At 44.0% G+C, this 23,705-nt stretch overlaps 2 protein-coding genes across 10 annotated transcripts in view; both read left to right on the forward strand.

Moving 5' to 3' along the window:
* The window catches only part of hoxb3a (homeobox B3a), a 90,563-nt gene extending 75,150 nt beyond the window's left edge, over window positions 1-15,413 (forward strand). For 8 of the 9 annotated variants that reach the window (XM_037090192.1, XM_037090193.1, XM_037090194.1 and 5 more), the window contains 2 exons: window positions 5,746-6,458; window positions 11,412-15,413. In XM_037090192.1, the coding sequence (XP_036946087.1) occupies window positions 5,867-6,458; window positions 11,412-12,268 (1,449 nt within the window). In that variant the 5' untranslated portion in view covers window positions 5,746-5,866 and the 3' untranslated portion in view covers window positions 12,269-15,413. Of the gene's footprint in view, window positions 1-1,272; window positions 2,503-5,745; window positions 6,459-11,411 lie in introns of those variants that run through there. The other variant, XM_037090196.1, reaches the window with a different exon arrangement.
* Window positions 15,414-19,860: 4,447 nt separating this feature from the next.
* Window positions 19,861-23,705, forward strand: part of hoxb2a (homeobox B2a) — a 4,369-nt gene continuing 524 nt past the window's right edge. The window contains exons 1-2 of the mRNA XM_037090199.1: window positions 19,861-21,078; window positions 22,663-23,705. The exon at window positions 22,663-23,705 is cut by the window's right edge and continues 524 nt beyond it. Coding sequence (XP_036946094.1) covers window positions 20,595-21,078; window positions 22,663-23,516 — 1,338 coding nt within the window. The 5' untranslated portion in view covers window positions 19,861-20,594 and the 3' untranslated portion in view covers window positions 23,517-23,705. The remainder of the gene's footprint in view (window positions 21,079-22,662) is intronic.

Genomic DNA, 23,705 nt, shown 5'->3' on the forward strand with positions numbered 1-23,705 from the left:
GGGGTTATGAAAACATTGTAAGACACCTTCATATTTTCATTTCCATTCTGGTCTCACCTCTCTGTGCCTCTTTCCTTCTGGGCTTTCTTGTCACTCTTGGTAGCTTTTTTTAGCCAGCTTCACCTCTTTCTTCAGATGTTGCTGCACTTGCTTCTGTCTTCCTCCCATGTCACAGTCAAAACACAGGGAAGGGCTCTCTTTGTGCTTTTCTTTCTTTAAAGATACCAGTTAATGTAAAGGCCTAAGATTACCTTCAGTCAGTCAGTCCTTTTTCAGCCTTTTCTTGATTTGTTTCATTATCACTGCTGTCTGCGCCTTTGCTGTCACTTACCCCCTTCCACTGTGGCTTCTTTTTTTTTCCTTTACCTTTTTCTGTGCATAAGCAGGAGCAGGGGGAAACGAGGTGCTGAAATCTTAACAATACAGACAAAGTCTAGCTTCCACAGGGAGACATGGAATGAGCCACAAGAGGGGCTCTGTAAAAACAATGATCAAATAACTAAAATAACAAAAATAATAACTAAATAAATGAAGACAGAACAAAATAAGAGATAAAGAGCATCAGTGTTCTCTTGTTGGCTGTACAATATCATCAAATATTCATACATTCATTCAGCAAACTGACATTAAAAGATGAGTGATTAGCACACTGCAGATGGAATAAAGGGATTTGTCCCATAAGATATACATGTCCCCACTCAGCTAACTCATAGATCTGGCTGCTCGACTGATTAATACACTTTCAAGTAAATGTCACTTGCATTTTCACTGACAGTCTTACTGGGCATGAAGGTAGACTAACATGAACAATATATTATCAGACTTTTGATGTAAAAGCTTTAAGGCTGCCATCTAACAGAGAGATGTCAGTACCACATATTCAATTCATTAGACTGTTATTTCATATGTAGCTTCTATCTTCTCTTAGATTGTATGCCTTCTTCGACATTAGTACCCCTCTAATTCAATTTACTGAACTATCTACAGCAAGAAAAACAAAACAAAAAACAAACAAACAAAAAAAAAAAAACAGGAAGTGCTAACCTTTGATTGTATACTGAAATTATGGATAGCAGGCTCACCCTAAATGATATCATAGCCGAAGTAGGCTACTACAGTTCTCCTTGTTGGAGTCTAATGTAAAATTTATTTTGCTAGCCTCCAAATTGGAAAGGAGGAGAATCCAGGGTAAAGATGGACTCCAGCCTACACAAGAGGCCCGTGTTGTTTTAAATCAGAGTATGTAAGAGGGAGAGAGATCATGAGGGCCAAATAAAAGTTAGACAAATTAACAAAATGACATGTTTTTATTGCGTAAAAGTTAGGCCAAAGGTCCTCTGGAGTAAAAGTCAACGCAAGTGCTTCTAGAGGGAAAAATCCCTTTAAAAGACGTATACAAGTAACCTCTCTGCTGTTTGGCGAGCTAACATATCTGCCTGCGTGTTTCTCACCCAGCCAGCGACATTAGCATAATTTGTGAGTGACGCTGAGCTGTTTGATGGGGGAATCAACGCGTCCGCATGTCAAGCCCCGTTATTTCCTCCGTTACAGCCCCGTGAGCGTCGCTGCTACCCGGTGTTGTTGTCAACAACAGAATGAGTTTAGACCCACTGAGATAGCCACTGCCGCCACCACAACTATTACTGTCGGCTACTGCTGCTGCTAGCCGTGTGGAATAAGCCCGCCGTCCGAAGCTTTCCAGAGACTGAGGCGAGGCGGGAGCTCAGACCCAAGACGGAGAGGAGGACGCGGAGGGAGAGAGGCAGGAGACCCCGGGACACGGACTGAGGGGAGAAGGAGAAGGATAATAAAAAGAAGGACGAACAACCACCCCAAAATGCAATGGGGTGATAATTTCGCGGCAGACCTGCTCCTCAGAGGCTGACTGACTCCGTGGCTGGCAGTGTGAGCGACTGGGGCTAAAAAAGACAGACTTTTGAGGCCATTGTTATCAGCCAGCAGCGGTGCAGGCAGCGCTGGTGCTGGGGCGGAGGGTGGAGGGGGGGGTGGGGGCGCGCGAGCAGGCAGCAGGCAGGCTCCCGGTAAGCTCGTTCAGCTCTTGCGCTAGCTAGCCTGCCTGTAGCCTACACCAAGCCTGTCCGTTAACTCTGACCGCATATCGAGCCCCCCACCGACGTCTCGTGTCCGTCCAGCTCTCTCAGCCGCCGGACGTTCATGCCACACGGTGTCCGGTTCGCCGCCCTCGCGCAGCCCGGTGTGCCGCCGCCGCCGCTGGCTCCAGGAGGTGTTGTTGTGGCGGTGAGCTGCCGTGCTAGTCTCAGACAGCACCGGAGGAGCAGGAGGTTTGCGGACAGAAGAAGAGAGGAGGAGGAGGAGGAGGAGGGGGAGAGGAAAACGGGAGAGGAAGCGAGCGGATTCGTTATTTATTAAATGATTTATTATTGTTATTGATTGCCTGGCGAACGTGTGTGAGGACTGAGCTGTGATGCGGTGTTGCCGGGTGCGTGCCGGACTGGACCGGGACCACCGGGGCTAAGGAAGGTAAGGAGCATCACCGGCAGGCAGGCAGGCCAGTCGGTAATGCACGAGATCACCAACAAACCAGAAATACAGAGTGTTTGTTCGCTGTGCAGTTTGTGAACGGCGGAGTGGCTGGCTCAGTGATTTATGGCCCGTATGACTTCAATCCCGGTTCAAGAAGAGTTCACAATGCTTTAAGCTGCCGTAGCTACCCGCCGCAAGCAGCCCCCCTTCTTCTTTCGGCCTTCCTTCTCTGTCTTTTTTCTTTCTTCTGTTTTTTCTTCCTTCTCATTTCTTCTCCTCCTCTGTCCCTGCTTCGTCCTCACTTACATGCTATTTATTTACAAAGCAATGGCCGACCATTTTTTCCATCTTCTGGATGATCCACATCTCCCTGCTGTTTCATCCCCACGGGCCTCCGCTTTATCATTCTGATCATGTCTGACATTTATTTTAATTCTTGCTAAGACGTTTAGATTTTATCATTTTATTCACATGTGGAGGCTACACTGGTAACTTCAGCCTACATGGAGGCCATGAAAATAGCAACAATAGCTCTGATCAGGCCAATCCTTTATTGTTTCTGGGCTCGGCTCCATATAATTGGCCCCTCTGTGTGTGTGTGTGTGTGTGTGTGTGTGTGTGTGTGTGTGTGTGTGTGTGTGTGTGTGTGTGTGTGTGTGTGTGTGTGCCTGTTAATGGGATAAGGAATATGTGGATTGTCCAAGTTAATGCACCCTCTGCCTGTCTCCCTGCCTGCATAGCTCTTCATGGCAGGCGCCATTTGTAATTTTATATCCCAGGATAAAACACAGACACTGGACACCAAGGCCGACCTCTCCCTCCCGTCTCTCTGTTGTTTTTGTTTGGGTGGCTGTTTCTCTGTCACTATAAGTGGATTATTCAGGGAGGCGTCTAGTAAAGTTGGTGATTGTATTAAGCTGTAGCCCTACAAGCCAGGGGCAGAGACATTACGTGTCCCGTTTAATGGTGAAACAGCGATATGATTTAATAACATATTCCTCCTACACTCACTGCCACGGCCTCTCTCTCTCTCTCTCTCTCTCTCTCTCTCTCTCTCTCTCTTCCTCCCTCTCCCTCTCTCTCTTTGGGCTATTCCTCAGAGTAAATAATTAGGATTCCAGCTTGTCTACTAGAAAGATAAATGGCTGACATGTGTGACGTGCTGAGAGCTGGAGTCAAGCTGCTCTGTGTGATAAAAAAGAGTAATATTTTTTAAAGGAATCATAGGGATTTTAGCACAGTTTTTCCCCGTTATAAAAATATTGTACCAATGTATGGCGTTTTGAATCTGATGATTTTTTTTAGCCATGTATTTATTTAGGGAAAGTAATCTAGGCCTAGTACGCACGTGGATTTTAAAGAATTATTTAGCATATAGTGTGCATCACATTTCGTGTAGCCACACAGACAGACGTCATTATTTCAATCTTTTTTTCACCGCAGCTTTTTTTTCTTTTTTTTTTTTTCTTTTTCTTTTTGTGGCGAAGGCCTGTAAATTTCTAACAGTGGTGTAAAATTATCGTCAGGCGCACTTTAGTTAATTCCCTTTTTGTTTTCTAAAGGTATCCACAAAATGTCGGCCAACAAGCCGGTAATCACACCAGCAGCTCAGGTCTTATTGTGCAGGTAAATAGAATTGAAGGCTACATTATATCTGTGTGGGCCGTCGTTCGATATGAATCCTGGCAATTAATTACTGGTAAATGAAGATGGTGAGCGTCAGGAGTTAGCTGCAGCGCTAGCACACAGAGGCTCGGCTTGTGTCTGGTGACGGAGGCAGCAGAGCCGCTTCAACTCCACTGCTCCTGTTAAACATTTTATCTCCACAGGAGAAATGAATGCCAGGTGCTCTCTCGCGCCTGACAAGCCGGCCTCTCGCGGCCACAGGCCCACCCCAGCGGTGAGCGCCAGATAGGAGTCTACGGGGTCTAACACCGCTCTGTTTTTTCTTCCTCTCTTTTTCCCTTAAGGGGCCCATGATAGAGCACTCTGGCTACTCGACCCTAATGAATCACTGAGTCGTGAAGCTTCTTTCTTTCTTTCTTTCGACCCACAATATGAACCAAATAGTATCGTCTGGAAATTATTTACATCCTTCAAATCGATCCCGATTTCCCAAAAGTGCAAAAGTGCATATGAGAAATATTACCGAGAGATACATTTAGAGATTTATTTTATGCATCTGACGTCGACAGTTTAATGACATTTGAGGTACCATTAACGCGCAATGTCTTTGTTATTCCGTTTATATATATATATATATATATATATATATATATATATATATATATATATATATATATATATATATATATATATATATATATATATATATATATATATATATATATAACGCGCAGTAACAGGCCTATACACCGCTCCCATGTTTCCTCTGACCTGTTTAAATGAATCTACCGTGCTGCAAGAAAAGCGTGTTATTCAGCAGCAATGATCGCTTCCGGAGATAGCCTCGTATGAGTGAGGATGAGTGAGGTACCGACGAGCAGACGGAATACAGTAAATCATGTGTGCGAGGCAGTGGTTGACAGAAATAGGCTACCTACATCAGTCACAAAGGAAAATATACAGAGGCCACATTCACTGCCGCCATTACACAACAAAATGTTTCGTTCGGAATGAGTAACAGACATGATGGGGTAGCACTTTAATTACAAAAGTAAGGCTCTCAATGAAATTTACTAATACAGAGAAAAATGTGACAAGCAGTGAAGTTTAAAACGATGCTGAAAATAGATTGTCTGTCATTTCATTTCATTCAGAAGTGAAACATTGTCATCATCCAACTGCTGAAAAATATGCTACAAAACAGCTACCATTCTTAGTATTATGAAAAGATATGTAATTATGTTACCACTGATAATAATTATAAAGAATATGAAATAATTTTAATCATAGTGTCTAATTACTATGTGACTCAAAGTAACATTTCAATGTAACATTTATGGGTGGATGCGTCTTTCCCTGTGTGTGTGTGTGTGTGTGTGTGTGTGTGTGTGTGTGTGTGTGTGTGTGTGTGTGTGTGTGTACAGAGAGGGAACACAGTTTGCCCTCCTCGTGCCCCCTCCACCAGAGCATCTGCAGGCTGTGCAGAGGGTTGAGAAGGGAGGGGGAGGAGAGAAAAGAAAAGCAGTGGTTTCTATTCATGTCATGTTGCCTTTCATTGGAGGAAGATGGATTTATCTGTCTTATTTCTTTATTCTGCCTCTCCTAACCTTTTAGGTCAGATTGCAGGGGACCGTTGGAGAGACACCGTCACGTGACCCCCGGTACCAAATGGTCTTCCGGCAGTGGCTCTCAACAAGGACCGGAGCACAAGAAGACGCCGCCACTTCTCTCAGAAATGCAGAAGACAACATACTACGACAACTCCTCAACGCTTTTTGGTGGCTACTCGTCCTACCAGGTGCAGGGGGCGGCAGCAGCAGCAGCAGCAGCCGCCAACGGCTTTGGGGGCTACGATGCCCCGGTCCCAGTGTCCCACCACCAGCCGGCCTTCCAGTCGGCAACCCATCTGGATGTGGATTCGTACCAGCGCTCTGCCTGCTCTTTACAGTCACTGGGCAGTAACAGCAGCCACCAGCAGCAGCAGCAGTTAGCCAAGACCAAGGAGTTGAATGGCAGCTGCATGCGGCCCAGCCTGCCGCCTGAGCACCTCCCCAGCTCCCAGGTGTCCCCTCCACTGCCCCCCAACCCCAGCAATGGTAATAACGGGGCTCAGCAGCCGGGTGGCAGTGCTGGGGCCTCCTCAGTCTCTAAATCAGGCCCAAATAAGTCATCTAATTCTTCCTCCTCCATATCGTCCTCCACATCGTCCTCCTCTTCCTCACTGCCCCCCAACCCGACCTTGGCCAAGCATATCTTTCCCTGGATGAAAGAGTGTCGGCAGACAACCAAGCAGAAAAACTGTTCCCCCAGCAACAACTCTGGCAATGGTGATTACACCTGTCTCTGTCTCTCTGTCTATTTTGTCTTTGATCCACCCCCTAAAACACCATGGCTTAACAGAATTATTATTCCTCCTATACCAGTCTCTCTCTCTGTCTTTGTTTTCTTCATTATTCTTTTCCTCTGCTCCTTCCGTCTTCCTTCTATTTCTTTATGCCTTCATTTTACTTCCTTATTTGTGTCTTTGTTCCTGTTATCTGTCGTCTCTTTCCCATCTCAACGTCCCTCTTTCCTCACCTCTCTTATCACCATCCTCTTTCAAGCTCCAGATCCCTGGAGGATTTAAAGGGTTTGTCACTATAACCACAAAATAGGCTTCCAAAGGTGCTGCTTCAGACAGGGAAATGACCACAGGCAACTAGTCAAACTGGTTATTATTTATCTGTAACTGGTGAGTTAGTCTGCTGTGAACCAGGGTGATTTTAGGTAAATCAGTTGGCTTTTGGATTACATCTCGCTAGCAGTGTATAGCAAGACATCAGAGGTCTGAGGCAAGGCAGTTTGACTCATTTTCCTGCAAACTTAAAGGAGTTCTCAGGTAAAAAAATTAAGAAAAGGAAATTAATATTTATATAATATGTACACATGAAATATAGATGTTTGGATTCAACAAATTAAGCTATAAACAAATCTTAAAATACACATGTTGCACTTCTTTTCAAGAGTTTGATTGACACCAGCATTATGTCTGTGTTGTATCCTCCTGTGCTGTTTCTTCTCACCACACTGAGGTTGCCAGGTTTGGTACCATCATGTCAGTAAAGAAACTGTAGAATACCTGTGCATGTGTGGCAACCAACACTAGATGCTCTGTACTGAAGTTCTGGGAGGAGGAATACAGTGTTGTTCAACACATGGGGGAAAAGTGTATGCATCTTTTCAAATGATAATGAAACACTTTTTATGAAGCCCAATCCATAATGAAGTCTATAATGCATTATAACCAATTATAAACATACCTATGATACACCATATTTGATAATAATAATACATTTAATTTATATAGCACTTTTCAGGGTACCCAAGGACGCTTAACAGTGTGAAACATTTTTCCTATAGTACTGTACTGTCAAATGTATAAGCACTCCTGGACATTCATCATAAGTCATTATTCCATAGTGCATTATAAATGTTACTACCATTTATATTACTGCCTGTAAAAATCTGAATTTAAAACATTTTATGTGCTGTTCTTGCATTGATCAATCCTTTTTGTTCACTTAAAGGGGCACTGTGGAGTCAAAATTAATAATAACAAGCAGTTAATATTATAAACTCAGAAATATGTGTTTTTCTATAAGTGAATAAACAAGCTGTTCTCAGAGGAAAATAAGGTCCCAGAACACAGCTGGAAGCTAGAGAGGTGGCAGGGTCCGCCACATATAAACAAATTAGGAGTGGTCCTTTGAAGCAAAGAAATAAAAGCCATTTACAACACCTTATAATGACTTTATGACGTGCTAAAAATATGATTATAACGTGCTCTAAAATTATATAATGTATTACAGATATGGGAATTTTAATGCATTATGATCTTTAAAATAGTGAGTAACCAGAAATTATAAAGTATTGATACTTGGCATTAAAATCCATCATAAAATGCCCTATAATGTGTGATAATTAAATAGACAACATTCTGAACATTTGTGATTGATTATAAGTATAGGCACCCTATAACTCAGTTCAATAGGCACTAACGTACATATCCTATGTTTCATTTCATTGTAGACATTGGCATCACAATGAGACAATTGAACTATGATTATACAGCACTATAGGTGCATTTTAACACTTGCATTATAGACATGGACTTCATAGAAAGTGTAACCAAAAGGGATATTTTGAGTATTGTTTATGATCATTTGAGATCTAGCAGAGTACAAATTACAACAGAGAGATATTTAGCAGTCAGTCTGAATGTGTCAGAATTTAAGCAAAAGGACCATGAAATAGGTGGACTCTCCAAAGAAACCTCCATGGCAATTTGCCTTTAAGTTGACTTTGTCCTCAATAACAGCAGAGCAGTCATGGGTTCATTACAGAAACAGCACAGTTAGTTACACCACAGTCTGGCTAAACTGCTGCCACAAATCTGCAGCCAGTAGCCCGCACACCTCCCTTCATTCATTTATGTACTTTCTCCTCCCTCTCCAGGAGGGAGATATGAACAAGATGAATTTAATGTACGATAACAGATGAATAGATTTTCGGAGAGAGGGAGAATGACAAGCAGATATTTGAAAGAAATACAACAGGATGATAAATTTGAATATCATATGACTGTGTGATAACAGACAGACAGATATATTATTTGAATTGGTAGTTATCATTGAGAGAATTTGTCCTCTGCCATGATGAATATGAGTCTCATACTCACATTCATAAAGCTTTTCGTTGACTGGGCATAGAGTTGAGAAGATTAGACTGTTTATTGATGGGATTTTGAAACAATCATTTTGAGAATGTCAGCGCTCTTTGAGACAGATGACGTGATGGTTACTTCTTCTGTCTCTTGTCCCCATCCCTGGAAATAAACACTAGACTCAACTGTTTATACTGTTGAGCAAGATACGATTATGGAGAGATAGGATCTAAGTGCTGGCTTTGAACTGTACTGCATCAGCAATTATTTGTATGAACACGGCACATGCATACACATACAGTAGATACATCTGAACTTTTCCATAACAGGCATATTAGTTACACAAAGAGAGATGGAAGAGGCACTGGAGTTCAGCACTACTGTTTAGTCTGGAATAAACATCAAGATGGAAAAAACACCAGCACAGAGCTAACAAAGTATCATCTGTTGCTGGTAAAGTTAGCCCACTTCAGCAGCCATTTACTTTAGCAGCAAACTAACCACCGTGTATGTAAGTTGTTTTGACACACAGAACCTTCAGAATGGCTGTGTTCAAATGATGCTCACACCAGGCATGACCACTCTGTAAAGACAAAAGTAAAATTAGATTATGTTTTTATAACTCATTATAATAAACATTGTATCCACCAAATTCAATTCTGGGATCTGGAAAAGCAGAAAGAAACACCAAGGTCAGACAGTCTGATGGGTAGAAAACACAAACTCCAAAGTCAGTCAGATTTGTAGGAAAAAGAAAGTGAAGGCTAACCCTTATACTGTTATCAAATCACAGTTTTAAAAAGGACTTCCTGCTTCAGCCGTGACTTTAGTTGTCCAATCTCACAAACGTTACTTTGAGTTTGATCTTCAGACTCAGTTACCAGTTCATTAGGTTCACCCTGATAGAAATACTAGATCCTACCACCATCAAGGCTCTAATGTTCAGGTGTCATAGAATCTGTTTCAAAGAGGTGTTGGTTCAACTCTGTGAGCATTTACAACCCAATCAGTAGCACATCTGTTGGCAACATACCTTTCTGCATACCAGGGTTATGTGAAACTTTGCATTTGAATTGCATGTTGAAAGTTTAGATTTCTTTATTTTCTCTGTTTTTGTGCAAATGTTCTGGTCAGGGTTTGGCACCAAAACTTAAAGAGAAAATATATGTTTTGGCTTGCCTGGTTCTGTCGCCATAGGCACAGTTGGAAAATTTTGTGGCGTCTAATGTGGAAACACTGTGTTGTCAGTGTCACTCGTTTGGTGGCCATTATCATCCCTTCAACCTCAGAACATATACATGTAATCTAAACCTGATTGGACACTTTGTTGAAATGTCGATAGAATACAGAGGAAACTTAAACATGTAACCTGTGATTCGTAGAAGCATACAATGTCAATGCTTTATTCTAACAACTGAGCTGTCCTTTTGGAGGAAGTAGTGTGTCGATCTGGCACATTATGTTATTGTATTATACAGACAGCTGTTTCTAGTATTTACTCAAGCCTCGTTGATATAAATTAGTTGGACGTGGTAATAAAACACCCCTCAGCATGATGAAACAAGTTTACCAGCACCCATCACAATACTATATAAAACGGTATAAAAATTCTGATAGATTAACACCTCTGAACATTAGAACAGTCATCAAGGGAGGATTTACTGCAGGGCTGTCATATTGGACTGTGTCAGTTTAACGTAACTGTACCTATTGGAAACACTGTGCACCTGTCACCTTGTTTCCAACCTGGCTGATCGCATGACCACTTGTGAATGTTCCCCTGTAGGACCTATTTTCACAAATGTTCCAAAATCTCGGCAGTGACTTTAGTGACTAAAATATTATCATAACCGCAAATATTGATAATATACACCCTCATGTTAGTTAATTGTGGCTGCTCATTTGAAAAAAAAAACAAAAAAAAAACATACTTACATTTGTCCTTACTTAGATTAACTAACAGTGCATCAGGTAGTTTTCCACTGGTGTGGTGCCGGTCACTGAAAACCATCACATAAATGTGGTGAGAAGTTTGACTTTTCTTGGCTACCTGATTGAAGTGAGTGCAGATCAGCATCAGTTCCTGCTGTAATCATTGTGCTGCAGCTGCTGTTGCTGTGGGGGGTTTGCCTATCCAGTCAAGATGCAATTTAGCTGCCCTCGGCCAGCGCCGGGGCCTCCATCTCTTAATAACTGCCACTGTTATGAAGTGTTGACAACTAATATCAAGGGATAATTCAGCCGGCATGCCTGGACCCCCCTCTGCTTTATTAAGAACCTGAATGCTCTCAGTTTCCACCAGCATGCAGCTTGATTGTGTTTTATTCTCTCTTCCTCTTTCAATATTTATAATCTTTTGACCTTTTTTATTATAGACTTTATCTACATTGTTTTCATTTGTATTGTTTTCTTCTTTTATGTACATTTTTCTTTTCCATTTTTACCCTCTCCATTTTCCAGGGACTTTTTTGAGACCCCGATGTTTCTTTTAAGAGTTTTTCTTCTCCATGTTTCCATTTGTCTCTCCATTTGTCTCACTTGCTCCTCCTCTTCATAATGTTTCCTCTTCTCTTCTCAGCATCAGGTGGAGCAGAGAGTGGTAGCAGCGGGGAGAAGAGCCCTACTAGTGGCTCGTCGGCGTCATCGAAGCGGGCCCGTACAGCATACACCAGCGCACAGCTGGTCGAGCTTGAGAAGGAATTCCACTTCAATCGGTACCTGTGCCGACCACGCCGCGTGGAAATGGCCAATTTGCTTAACCTGTCTGAACGCCAGATTAAGATCTGGTTCCAGAACCGACGCATGAAGTACAAAAAGGACCAGAAGTCCAAGGGCCTAAGCTCCAGCTCTGGAGGGCCCTCGCCGACTGGCTCCCCACCCCTGACCATGCAGTCCTCTGCCAGCTTCCTCAACTCAATGCACCCCATGGGAGGGGGATCAGGCTACGACGTCCCATCTCCGCCATCTTTCGGCAAGCCCCACCAGGGAGTGTCTTACTCCATGTCCACTGCCTACTCCAATGTCCCAGTGAAGGGCTGTCCACCTCAGCAGAAGTATGGTGCCCCAGACCCAGACTATGGCGACCCCCATCCCCACCACAGCCTAGTGCAGGCCAACAGCACTGGCTATGGGACTCCCACCAATATGCAGGCCAGTCCAGTCTATGTTGGGGGTGGCAGCTATGTGGAACCCATGCCTGGCTCGGGGCCCTCCATGTACGGGCTAAACCACCTTGGCCCCACACCACCTCACCACCAAACCATGGACTACAATGGCGCAGGGCCCATGTCGGCCGCCAACCAGCACCATGTGGGCGGAGGGGGCCCCCCGGGTCCCTGTGACCCGCCCACACACCCTACGTACACCGAGCTGTCGGCGCACCACACCTCGACTCAGGGCAGAATCCAGGAAGCACCCAAGCTCACTCACCTGTAGCAGGTTTGGAACAAAATGACAACGTAGGAAATAGTGAAGATGACACAGAACAAGTAACTCGACGTGACTCACTAACAGACTAACTAACACGTGGGGACTCATCTGCTGCAATGGGACGGCAGCAGAGCCAGAATGAGACAGAGAGGAGATATCCAGTGGTTTGTCCAGTGCTCTATCGCCACAAAGGGGCACAATCAGTGTTTGGTGTTGTCCAGCTCCGCCCTGTTTCCACTGTCATCATCAGTACCTCTTTCAGGTTTGGTTAGAGCTTGAGCTTTAACTTTTATACCTTTACAGTGGAGTTAATCTATTTTTTGGAGGCAAAGGCTGTGCCTATGATAAAGTAACAGTGATGGACTGAAACCATTCATGTTGCCAAAAGAGTCCATAAAAGGCCCACCTCTGCCCTGTAAAAGTACTGATATCAGTGGTGGTTGCCAAAAACATTTCCGTGGATTTTTAAAACTTGGGCAAAACTTATTAACCGACTCTCTACTACTAAAAAATGAAGAAAGAACTCCAAACTCCAAACTGTCTACAATTTAACAGTACATTATTAGTTTAACTTTAAATTTAAAAAAAAAGAGAAAAGTTACTTAACTTACACATTCAAAACTGCTTAATGTCCTAAAACACATTATCATTGATTTAAAATCATTTTAGTGTTATTTTGGCACACCTACACACTCAACATGAACCCTCTTAGGGAAATTTGCATTCTCCTCAAAGTGTATTTCTTGGTCCCAGGGCAGTCAAGCATATTGTAGGCGTGGGAGATGAGGTGTACAGTCAATTGTCTCCCACGTCCCCCCAGGGAATGTAAGGAAGCCCATCATGTGGCACTGGTGTAGAGACATATCGGCAGCTGCATGGCATAACAAGATGTGTGGTGAGCACCATTGTTTGGTCAGTAGTCATTAGACTGATAATCTACTCCACAGCACCCTCAAAACTGCACTAAGGACTTCTGTATTCAAACAAAGGAGATGTCAGTTTTTTTAAATCTCTCTGTATAATTTTCTAGATTATAAATAATTTAAAAGATGCAGAAGTATTATTCAGGAGTCACAGAAGTCGTCCTCCCTGGATTTCTAATGCATTACTGAATCAGTTTCTGTGTGGGCAGCAGTTCAGCTAGCATGTTAAAAAAATAATGGTTGTGTTAGAGCTAGTATGTGCTTTAAAATTGTACTTTGATAATAAAATCCCCCCCAAGACACACACACATATACAAACAGCTCTCCCGCCTGGTAAATGAAATAGTTGAGATTTTAATGGGCAGTTAACGAGGTGGTTAGATTTATGACGCTGAGCTCTCTCCCCCTCCAGGCAACACATGTTGTTGTCAGCCAAGCTGAGCTATGTGGAAGGCTCTGCCTCTCCATCAGCTGGAGAGAGAGAGAGAGACAACAGAAATATATGGCTGGAGCTGGCATCACTTGTCTTCCTCTCTTCCCCTCGTTCAATGAAGCACATAAAAACCACTGGAAAGTCTACCGTCCACTGTCTCTTTGTGCCTCATGTCGTACCCGTCTCTCTCCGTCCAGACTGAATCACTACTAACCCTCTGTCTCCTGTCTGTGGCAGCAGCACATGGCTTCTGAAGAAGGCAAAAATTCTCAAATCCGCCACAGACCCCCCCAACACACACACACACACACACACACACACACACACACACACACACACACAGACACATGCACACACAGACACACACACAGGTCCATCACCACACATGCACTCACTACCCCTCCCATCACTCTAACAGGGTTTAAGAAGCTACAAGCTCAAAGGCTAAACTAGCTCCCATAGACACACATCTGTGCTAAGTTACGTTAGCAAATTACTCCTCCATACACAAACAGCAATGCTAAGCTAGCTTCCTTTCGTTGACACACTTCCACAGCCAGGTTACACCAGCTGTTGACAACTTCATACAAACACATGAGAGGACATGGAAGAGACATTTTACTGTTCTTATTTTAGCACATCATCGACACAGGGTAAATAATAAGAGTGGAGAACACTATTTATTTATGTTTGGGTAAGTCATTGCCCTCTCTCTCTCTCTCTCTCTCTCTCTCTCTCTCTCTCTCGCTCTCTCTCTCTCTCACTTTGGAAGGGTTCACTTACATTAGCAGACACTAATGCGTGAAAGTCCACATTTTATGTTATTTTGTTCTGTTCTCTCATATCTTGACTTTTAACGTGGATACAGGGTATATATTTGAACAAAAATGCATGTCCCAGAAATCTAGGCTGATGTGAATGTCACACATTTTGAAAACAGCTGGGTTTATTTGTTTGAACTGTCAGTGAGTAGAGTTTGGGTCAACACACACGAGACCCTACCAGTCTGGTTGTGAAGACTGTAGCTGTATGTGTGTGTGTGTGTGTGTGTGTGTGTGTGTGTGTGTGTGTGTGTGTGTGTGTGTGTGTGTGTGTGTGTGTGTGTGTTTGACCCTCACTACACCCTCTGCTCTTCTGGAAATAAACCTGTTGTACGTTTTTTAAAAGTGCAGATTTACACAAATGCTTTTTCACGTCTGGGCATCATTGTTGCACTTAGAGTTTACATTTTGATGGTTAAAGGTAAAAAATAATAATAATAAAATCTTATTTTGAAGACGGAAGGCCCTCCAATCAAAGCGTCTTTCGCCAATGTGTGTTCAAGTGAACATTCATATATAAATATTTATTTGTTATAGCCGGTTTAAAAAGACTTTCTGTTTTGTATTATTATTATTTATCCTTCATGTATTTATATCGAGAAAAAATACTGTACTTTTTTAGTATTTACATGTTATGAAAGAAAAAAAAAACAACATTGTGTTTCTTCTTGTCCATTGTACTGAAGTTACATTTTTTAGTTCTTGTATTTTAGAAGAAAATAAGTAGTTTTTATGTTCCTATAATGACCCTTGTACATAAATGTCTTGGCTTGTACAAGGAAAAAGGCATGGATGGGGATTGGTGACCTATCCATGCATAGTCGGAAATTTAGACAAAATATTAGCTGGAAAAAAGAACAAGTCTTTTTGGAGAAAAACAACTTCTTTCTTTGTCCTTTGTAGCTCCTTTTTCTTTCATTGTTGGGAGAGTTGTCTGTCGAACAATTCTTTAATAAAATGTTATGTTATTCACAGCTATTGTCAGTTTTTTATGATTCTCAGGAGAAAAGAACTTTTGCGTAATTATTTATTAAAACATCACCTTCCCATCTGATGGGGCAGTAACACTCTGTTAGGCTGTCAGGTGGAAACCTGCCAATTGCATTGACTCTCATGGCAACATGCAAACAACAGTTTGCTCTGCTGGGCTGCTCCTGGCTGTGAGCCGGGGAAAAATTAATAAACTATGAAAATATATAATATGTATATAGAATATATATATGTAACATGGCCTAGACGCCACACAAGTTAGTCAATATCTGCAGTGGTGGACATTTACATTGATATCAAGATTGAAGGGAAGCAGTTAGGGAATCATTTCCTCTAAATCCTTTCAATACCTCAGGCTCAATCTTGGCATCACTGTCAGTAAACCTTCCCAATAATTAAATGTAGCCTAGAACAATCATGAAGCCAGGAGCCATATGTAACATGTTAGAAGTGAAAAGAAGCAATTCAACCTAAAGGAAAACTTAACCACTATATACTTTACAGTCTAGACAGGGAAAGAGGTGGTAACTTATTTTGCTCGTTTCTGTTGTTTCTGTCTGACATCTCCAAAAGTTTGTGTCCACTGGCAGTAAGAACTCAAACTCCCTCAGAGCTAGTCATGAGATGTGTCCAGTGTTTATATCAACATATACTTATGGTTACGTGATGAATCCCACTGATGATGAGGATGATGTCATATCTATGCAAAAAATGATATGCAATTTTGGAAAAATGAATGGAGGCCATCAGTGAACTGTTTCCTGTTTAAGTTACTTGTTATTGAAGCTGCAAAGTGGCAGCAGGGCGGCTTGGACACAACCCCCAGACCACACCACCTACACTGTTCACGTGTCCTTGAGCAACATGCTGAAACCCAATCTAACATATATACTTGGACATTTCACATGAGAGACATATGTTCCACTGCACTAACATTGCTAATTTTATTTCATCAACAGTGATTTGGGGCGAGTTCCGTGGATAACATATAGTCTGACTTGAACAGTAGCTCAGCTTGTAATAAAATGGGTGGACATTAAAGTGCTAGTTGTAAGAAAAGTAGATTTTTGAGTCTCATTCCAAACTGTTAAATGTTGATGCTGTGGTTTCCCAACCTGTCAAAACTGACACTTTTGCAGGCCGCCATAACAGAGCGTCACTATTTGACAAGTTGGGAATGACACTCAAAAATTAACTTTTCTTACAACTAGCGACATCAAGATAATTTCACAAGTCAAAAATCAACTGAAACAAACATAAAATGGCTCCATACAGCTCATCTGGCTCCATGAGCCCTGAGATCAAAACTTGATTTAAAACAAGTTATTAACACCCCTTTTAAAGCCAAAACCTTGTTGAGCAATAAGCAAAAAGTGTTAGCGCACACCCTGTCTGGGTGTTTCAGTCAACTGCTTGCAGAAGGTTTAATAACATCTTTTGAAACCAATTTGGGATCTTAATACTTCTAGTCTAGGGTTATGCCAACTCAGTACCCGTCTACTTCAGTTGTTTAGGAGAATGCTGTTTTGCTGTGAAGCTCCAGGAATGTTTTGTGGACTTAGGAACTCCAAAGCATTGGGATGCACAGATAAGAACTAAACTTTAATTTCTGGATGAACTAAACTTTAATTTCTGGATGAACTATTCCTTTAAGAATTTCAGTTATCACCTTGTGACCAATCCCTCAGAGTGACATATCATTCTGATCAGGTGTGCTGCTTTTCCTTTGACAGATGTCTTGTATGGCTTTGTCTGTCAATGCAGACTCTCTCGTGACTGACAGTTTGAAAATGTCACCGTTTGAATTTGTGTTTGTAATAACGGACCGTTAAATTTTGTGTGTGTGTGTGTGTGTGTGTGCGTGTGTGTTTGTTTTATTGTTTTTTTTATGAGGAAGATAATGTTCTCTCTTGGGGAGCTAAATGGTTCCACCTTTTTCCACAGAGCTACTCGAGATAAGTCACATGTGACCCGCACTACAGTGACTGAATCAGAGTAGACACTGGGTTGCCAAAAGCAGAGATCACAGCTCAGACATTCCAGCTCTACATTTCTCTTTTCAGCTTTCTTCCTTTTTTCGCTCTCTTTTTCACACACAAACACAGGCTGGTCCTCCTCGGATGTTTATGACCAAGAAGAGCCCCGAGGCCTGGTCACATGGTCTGTAACCCCCACCCTACTACTACTACTACTACTACTGCTCTCTCTCTCTCTCTCTCTCTCTCTCTCTCTCTCTCTCTCTCTCTCTCTCTCTCTCTCTCTCTCTCTCCAGCACGCGCTTATGCTCAGAGGCCTGAGAGCAGCATAAAAACTTGGGACATAAATCAGGCTCCCATAAATAATGGCCGTACTTCCCTTTACATCTCCGTTGGACTAACAGACAATAAAAACACCAATAAGCAGAGATTGGATCTAATTTATTGCCTCATAAAAGCAGACGGAAAGCTCGGCTCGGCTTCAGGAACGCAGTTAAAAGGCTAAAAACAGTAGAGTCCTACAGTAGGACACGCTACAGCCCGCACACTGCAGCTCAACAGTTACCACGGCAATTATTTCATAGATATATTTAGCAGGGCAGATGTGCACAGACGTCTTGTCTTATAGTGCACTAGCTATTAGTTTGAACAACAACGACAATAATAATAATAATAATAATAATAATAATAATAATAATAATAACAGGTCATTTTTGCTGAGCAGATTTAACACAACGATGAATAACAATTCATGAACTATTTGATTATTTTCTAAAAGTGGAAACAGGTCTTGGGCCAATCAAAATTCTCGAATACTGATGACTTGTAATGACATTTTGAATTGGAGCGAAAGCTATTTACTGAGTAGGGCAGTTCTTTACCTTCCCATTATCACCCCAACAACAAAACAAAACAAAAGGACAGACTGTTAAATAAATAAGAGAAACGTTTTGAAATAGAATTCAAATCAAGCTGGATACAATAGATGAAAATAAAAGTTACAAATCCTCTTCTTTTTTTTTTTCCCCCGTCCACGCTTCCCAACGACGAGCGTTAAGAAAACAAGTCCCGCTCGCCACCGAAACTCCCAATGAATTGTCAGAATTTTGCAAAAAAAATATATATAGTTCCAGTGAATTGTGAAAGAGTAAAAAAAAAAAAAAAAGATAGGAAGAACGGACAGCAGCTTATTGTGATGTTGGAGCTCAGTCAGCAGTTTGTGTCTTCTGTGTTTGCACTTGTGTGTGTGGTGTGTGTTGATGCAGCCTCGGCCTACTCACTGCCTGGGCTTTCTACTGCGCTCAATGGCCCTCACTCCCACGCACATTTCTGCCTCTTTTTTTTTTTTTTTCAGAGCCAGAAGCCAAATGGCATGGGAAAGAGAGGGAGACAGGGGGGCTGCGAGCCAAATACTTTATATCAATTGAGCCCTGGTTTTTGAGTCGCTTTCATGAAATAATTCTGCGTAATTTGGCGCGTAGTTGCTGCGCGTAAAAGCAAGGTGCACGGAGAAGTAAAAGCAATAATGGGCCGAGAAGGACGGAGCGAGTAACACTGGAGGTTTTCTTGTTATTTAGGGAGAGAGAGGGGCGGCTGTCAGGGCTCTTTGCAGGGAGGGAAAGATTGATCACCGCACTGCTTTTTTTTCCTCCACTCGGGCCCTCCCCAAAATATCCTCTGCTAAACTCCTTCCTGATCTTTATAAAAATCTACATGTGCGCCCTGTTGAGTCTGACGGCCACTCAGCACACTCTCACTAACCATTAGCACTCACATTACCGCTGCTGTAATATTATTTTTAGTATTAGCAGGAACAGGACTCCTGCGATCTCCCCTCCTTTTTCTAGTTTTACCGAGCGACCTCGTTGTGAACTCTCTCTCTCTCTCTTTCTCTCTCCCTCTCTCTCCTTCTGCGTAAACACACCAAGCATTTTAAGACACACACACACACACACCATCATCATCCTGGAGAGACAGAGTGAGCAAGCCGTGGAATCGAAGAATTTTTGGAGCCTGTGTGAGGAGACTATTTTAGTGAGATTATTTTTAGACAATAGCTATTTAGGCCTCTATCTATCTCTCTCACACACACGCACACACACACACACACACACACACACACACACACACACACACACACACACACACACACACGACAGGGCAGGACAGCTATTTAGAAAAACAGCAGAATCCCAATTACATGAAGAAGTTGAATTCAAAAAAGTGCACACTTACACGCCAAAAGGCTCCCTCTCTGCCTCTCCTCACAGTTAAATCTAAGTTTCTGTCTCTGCGCTCTGTCAGAAGCCAGTGTGCTTCATCTTCACTACAGCTGAGTAGAAATCTTCATCATCCTCTCATGCTGAGCTGCTGTGCCATCTAAAACCCTCTCCAAGTCTGCTGTGTCTAAGTTCACGATTTTCAGCCTCTGTCACACTTTATAAGATTAATGAGCTGAGTGCTGTAAACACTGTTCTTTTTTTTTCTTTCTTTTTTTTTTTTTTTTTTGGAGGAGCCATATTGTAAACGGCGCTGGCCAGCTCCGTTCACCCAGTGTTAACCGTCATTACATCACCCAGAGGACCGAAAAAATGCCTGAGATGCTCTATTGTTCGTGCGTAACACCGGGCCGAGACGCGCCGACCCGCCGCCCACACGGCGCACATGGTGACCGGCCGCCTTCCCGTTTTCTTTTTTTTTTTTCTTTTTTTTTTTTCCCCGCTGAATTTACCCCCCGTAAGGACAAAACAATAGCAGCTATCCTGTGATATAGCCCCTCTTTGCCACAGCATTTGGTGGACAAATAATAATGCTGCTTCCCACAGCCATCGCCGCCGCCAGGCCCGCCCCCTCGATTGGCTGTTTTCGGTCACATGACCAGGAATTGGCTGCAATTTTCGCCCCATAGTTCTTCAGTTTAGCCTACCCAGGTCCCCATACGCTAGTAATATCACCAATATACACAATTATTATATAGCCGCCGCATTCACGCCATTGCGGTCGGGAGCCTACATGCTCGTGCGTTTTTTTCCTTTCGTTTTATTTTTTTAAGAAGCCATATTGTGTTGTGTGCGTGTGCGGACGTGCGCGTGTGTGTGCATGTGTTTTTGTTTTTTTTTTTTTATTTTGGGAAAGGGATTGTTCGGGGGCTCTCTCGCCGTCTGAGGCTGAAACCGGTGTGAGGGAGCTATGAATTTTGAATTTGAGAGGGAGATCGGTTTTATAAACAGCCAGCCGTCCCTAGCAGAGTGCCTGACGTCCTTCCCCGCCGTCCTGGAGTCATTTCAAACTTCATCAATCAAGGAGTCGACAGTAATTCCGCCTCCCTTCGAGCACACCATCCCCAGCCTCAGCCCCTGCACAGCCAGCCAGCCGAGACCGACTGCTAGGAGCCAGCAGAACCGGAGAACCTCCGCCACTAATGGCCTCCAGACGCACCACCGAGCCGCCCAGCAGCCTTGTCCGCCCGGACAGGCCCCTGCACCGGCCACGGCAACCCCGGCCGGTCCGCTGGCCCACGAGTTCCCCTGGATGAAGGAGAAGAAGTCATCAAAGAAGTGCCCCAAGCCTGGGAGCAGCTCCAGCGGTGGCGGATCCATCATCCCCCCTGCCTCGTCCTCCCCGTCGCCGACCGCCTCCGGGTACGCTTCGACGGGCATCGAGTCGCCCACAGGTCGGTATGCTGGGATGCGGGAGCCGGTGTGTGGAAGTGTGTGTGGTGGGAGTGTGAGGGGGGGGTACAGCTGTGATTTCATTTCTCTGTCTGCACCTCCATTTCATTTCAGAAATAACCCACACACAGCATGGATGCGGTTAGATGACATTGTCTTTTTCTCCCATAGTGTGTGTGTGTGTGTGTGTGTGTGTGTGTGTGTGTGTGTGTGTGTGTGTGTGTGTATTGTGCAGTGCTGGTGATGCTGTGTCAACAGGGAAGCCATATCTAGACCACTGCATTATGCTGCAGTGCCATGCACACTCTCATCATCATCATCATCATGCATTTAAATTTGAACCCATCACCGTCTCTCTCTCACACACACACACACACACACACACACACACCTCTGTCACTCAACAATCACGCATCCAATCAATATGTAGAAAATGATGTGAGCACTGAGTGCAGAGCTATCATCCTCTGCATCATCTGTAGCTTACATTTTCAAAATGTATCCTGTCCACAGCCCAGAGTCATGTATCTCTAAAGAGCGCAAGGCTTTTTATTTATTTATTTATTTATTTATTTATCTATTTTTTAGTCTTTACCCGCCCTGCAGGTGGTTGATGCTGCAGCCTTCTGTTCATTGGTAGGTGTGACTTGATAGCACCACCATCGCTCTGATATTATAAATTCACAACACAACTGAGATGGTCGCCATATTGGATGGAGGCAGGAAATATAATGGCGAGGCAAAGCGGCTGAGCAGAATCTGTGGGGGGGGGGTTGTGGTGTGTAAGCTACATCCACGCAGCATCCGCACTGCACGCAATCTCATTCTCCCGGGTTTCTGTCTTCACTCTGACCCCCATAACAGTCACTGCATTGTTATTTCTCTTTCTCTATTTTTTAATGGGGATTCCTGTTTTCTCGTCTCTTCCCCCCCCCTCGCCTAGAGTCCCTGCCTTTTCGGGTGTCGTTCACAGAGCCACGCAGAGGTTTGGTTATGCTTCTGACAGATACCGCCATGTTCGCTTCACACCGACATTCCCACATTTCCCTGCACATTTCCTCCCTGCCCCGTGATATATTTATTTTCCTCTCTTTGCATCTCTGATCGCACGCTGCAGCCTCACAGCGGGCTCGCTGCACTGCAGGCTTACAGAAGAGACATTATGATCATCTGTCTTTATCTGCGTTTTCTTTTCTTTTCTTTTTTTTAATATTATTATTATTTTTTACCACCACCAAATTGCTCCGCTCTCATGGTTATGGCTTTAGCTGCTACTGTAATTGGAAGGAGTATTTTTTATGAGACTTTTTGCGTTTTATTACTGTTTTATTACAGACAGAAGAGCCGAGGGGATTTCTGCTCGGCGCAGAAGCAGCTTTTTTTTCTTGGCTTGAAAATCGTGCACGCAATAAAACTGCAGAGGTTTTACAGGGCTCCCATGAAGTAGATTATAATTTTACGTTTAAACGAAATATAAAATTGCAATAAAAATGAGGATAGTTTGAAAGGGATTTTTTTTTGCACAATAAATCCTCCACATAATTTCTCTCTGTCTCCTTCCTTTATGTGTCTTTGTGTCCCCGAAGACCCGAGTCAGGCGAGTCTGGACGGTGGAGGAGCCGGGTCCCGTCGGCTGCGCACCGCCTACACCAACACACAGCTGCTGGAGCTGGAGAAGGAGTTCCACTTCAACAAGTACCTATGCCGGCCAAGGAGGGTAGAGATCGCGGCCCTGTTGGATCTGACCGAGCGGCAGGTCAAAGTCTGGTTCCAGAACCGGCGGATGAAACACAAGCGCCAGACGACGCACCACCGGGACGGAGGTGGCGGAGGCGGCCATGAATCAAGCGACCCGGGCGGGTTCGAGCCGCTCGAAGGCGCCGATGCCTCGTCGCCGTATTCAAGCCAGCCGCTGGAAGCATCTGGCACGGGGGAGGCTACGTCGGAGAGCGAGTCGGGGAGCGGCAATCCATCTTCGGCCGTTGCTCCCACCACCTACGCGAGTGACAGCGGGGACAATGCACAGCCCACGCCGGAGGAGGGAGGCCGTTTGAGCCGCCCTGAACGCCCACCGCTGCCAGGCGGGTCTGTCTCCTCTGACGCTTCGGCGACTCGCCACTCTCCGCCGGCGTTCACCGCCACGAACTCTGCTGACAACCCGGGCCTGATGCAGCTCGAGGCCGGGCCTGCAGCAGCAGCGCCCGATCCGTCATTCTCTGAGCAGCGGGACTCCTCCATCACCTCCACCTCCTCATCGGCTCCTCCAGCCGCCTCTATAGCATCATCCACGCTCCCCGACCTGACCTTCTTTGCCGGGGATGCCTGCCTGTCACCCAGCCTGCAGAGCTCCTTGGACAGTCCGGTGGATTTCTCGGAGGAGGACTTCGATCTTTTCACAAGCACACTGTGCACCATAGACCTGCAGCACCTCAACTTCTGAGGACCGCGGCTACGACTAAATCTGAAAAGTGAGACCAAGCGAGGGAGCGGACGGACGGCCGGCCTGCATGTGGAGGAACAATCGAGCGGAGGAGACGGCAACTCGGCGAGGACTCCGAAAAGCTTCTCGGCAACATTCCTGAAACACTTCTGAATGAAAATTATGTTCGTTTTTAAATATATTTTTTCG

This window comes from Acanthopagrus latus, chromosome 23 (genome assembly GCF_904848185.1).
Source record: "Acanthopagrus latus isolate v.2019 chromosome 23, fAcaLat1.1, whole genome shotgun sequence".
Lineage (NCBI taxonomy): Eukaryota > Metazoa > Chordata > Actinopteri > Spariformes > Sparidae > Acanthopagrus > Acanthopagrus latus.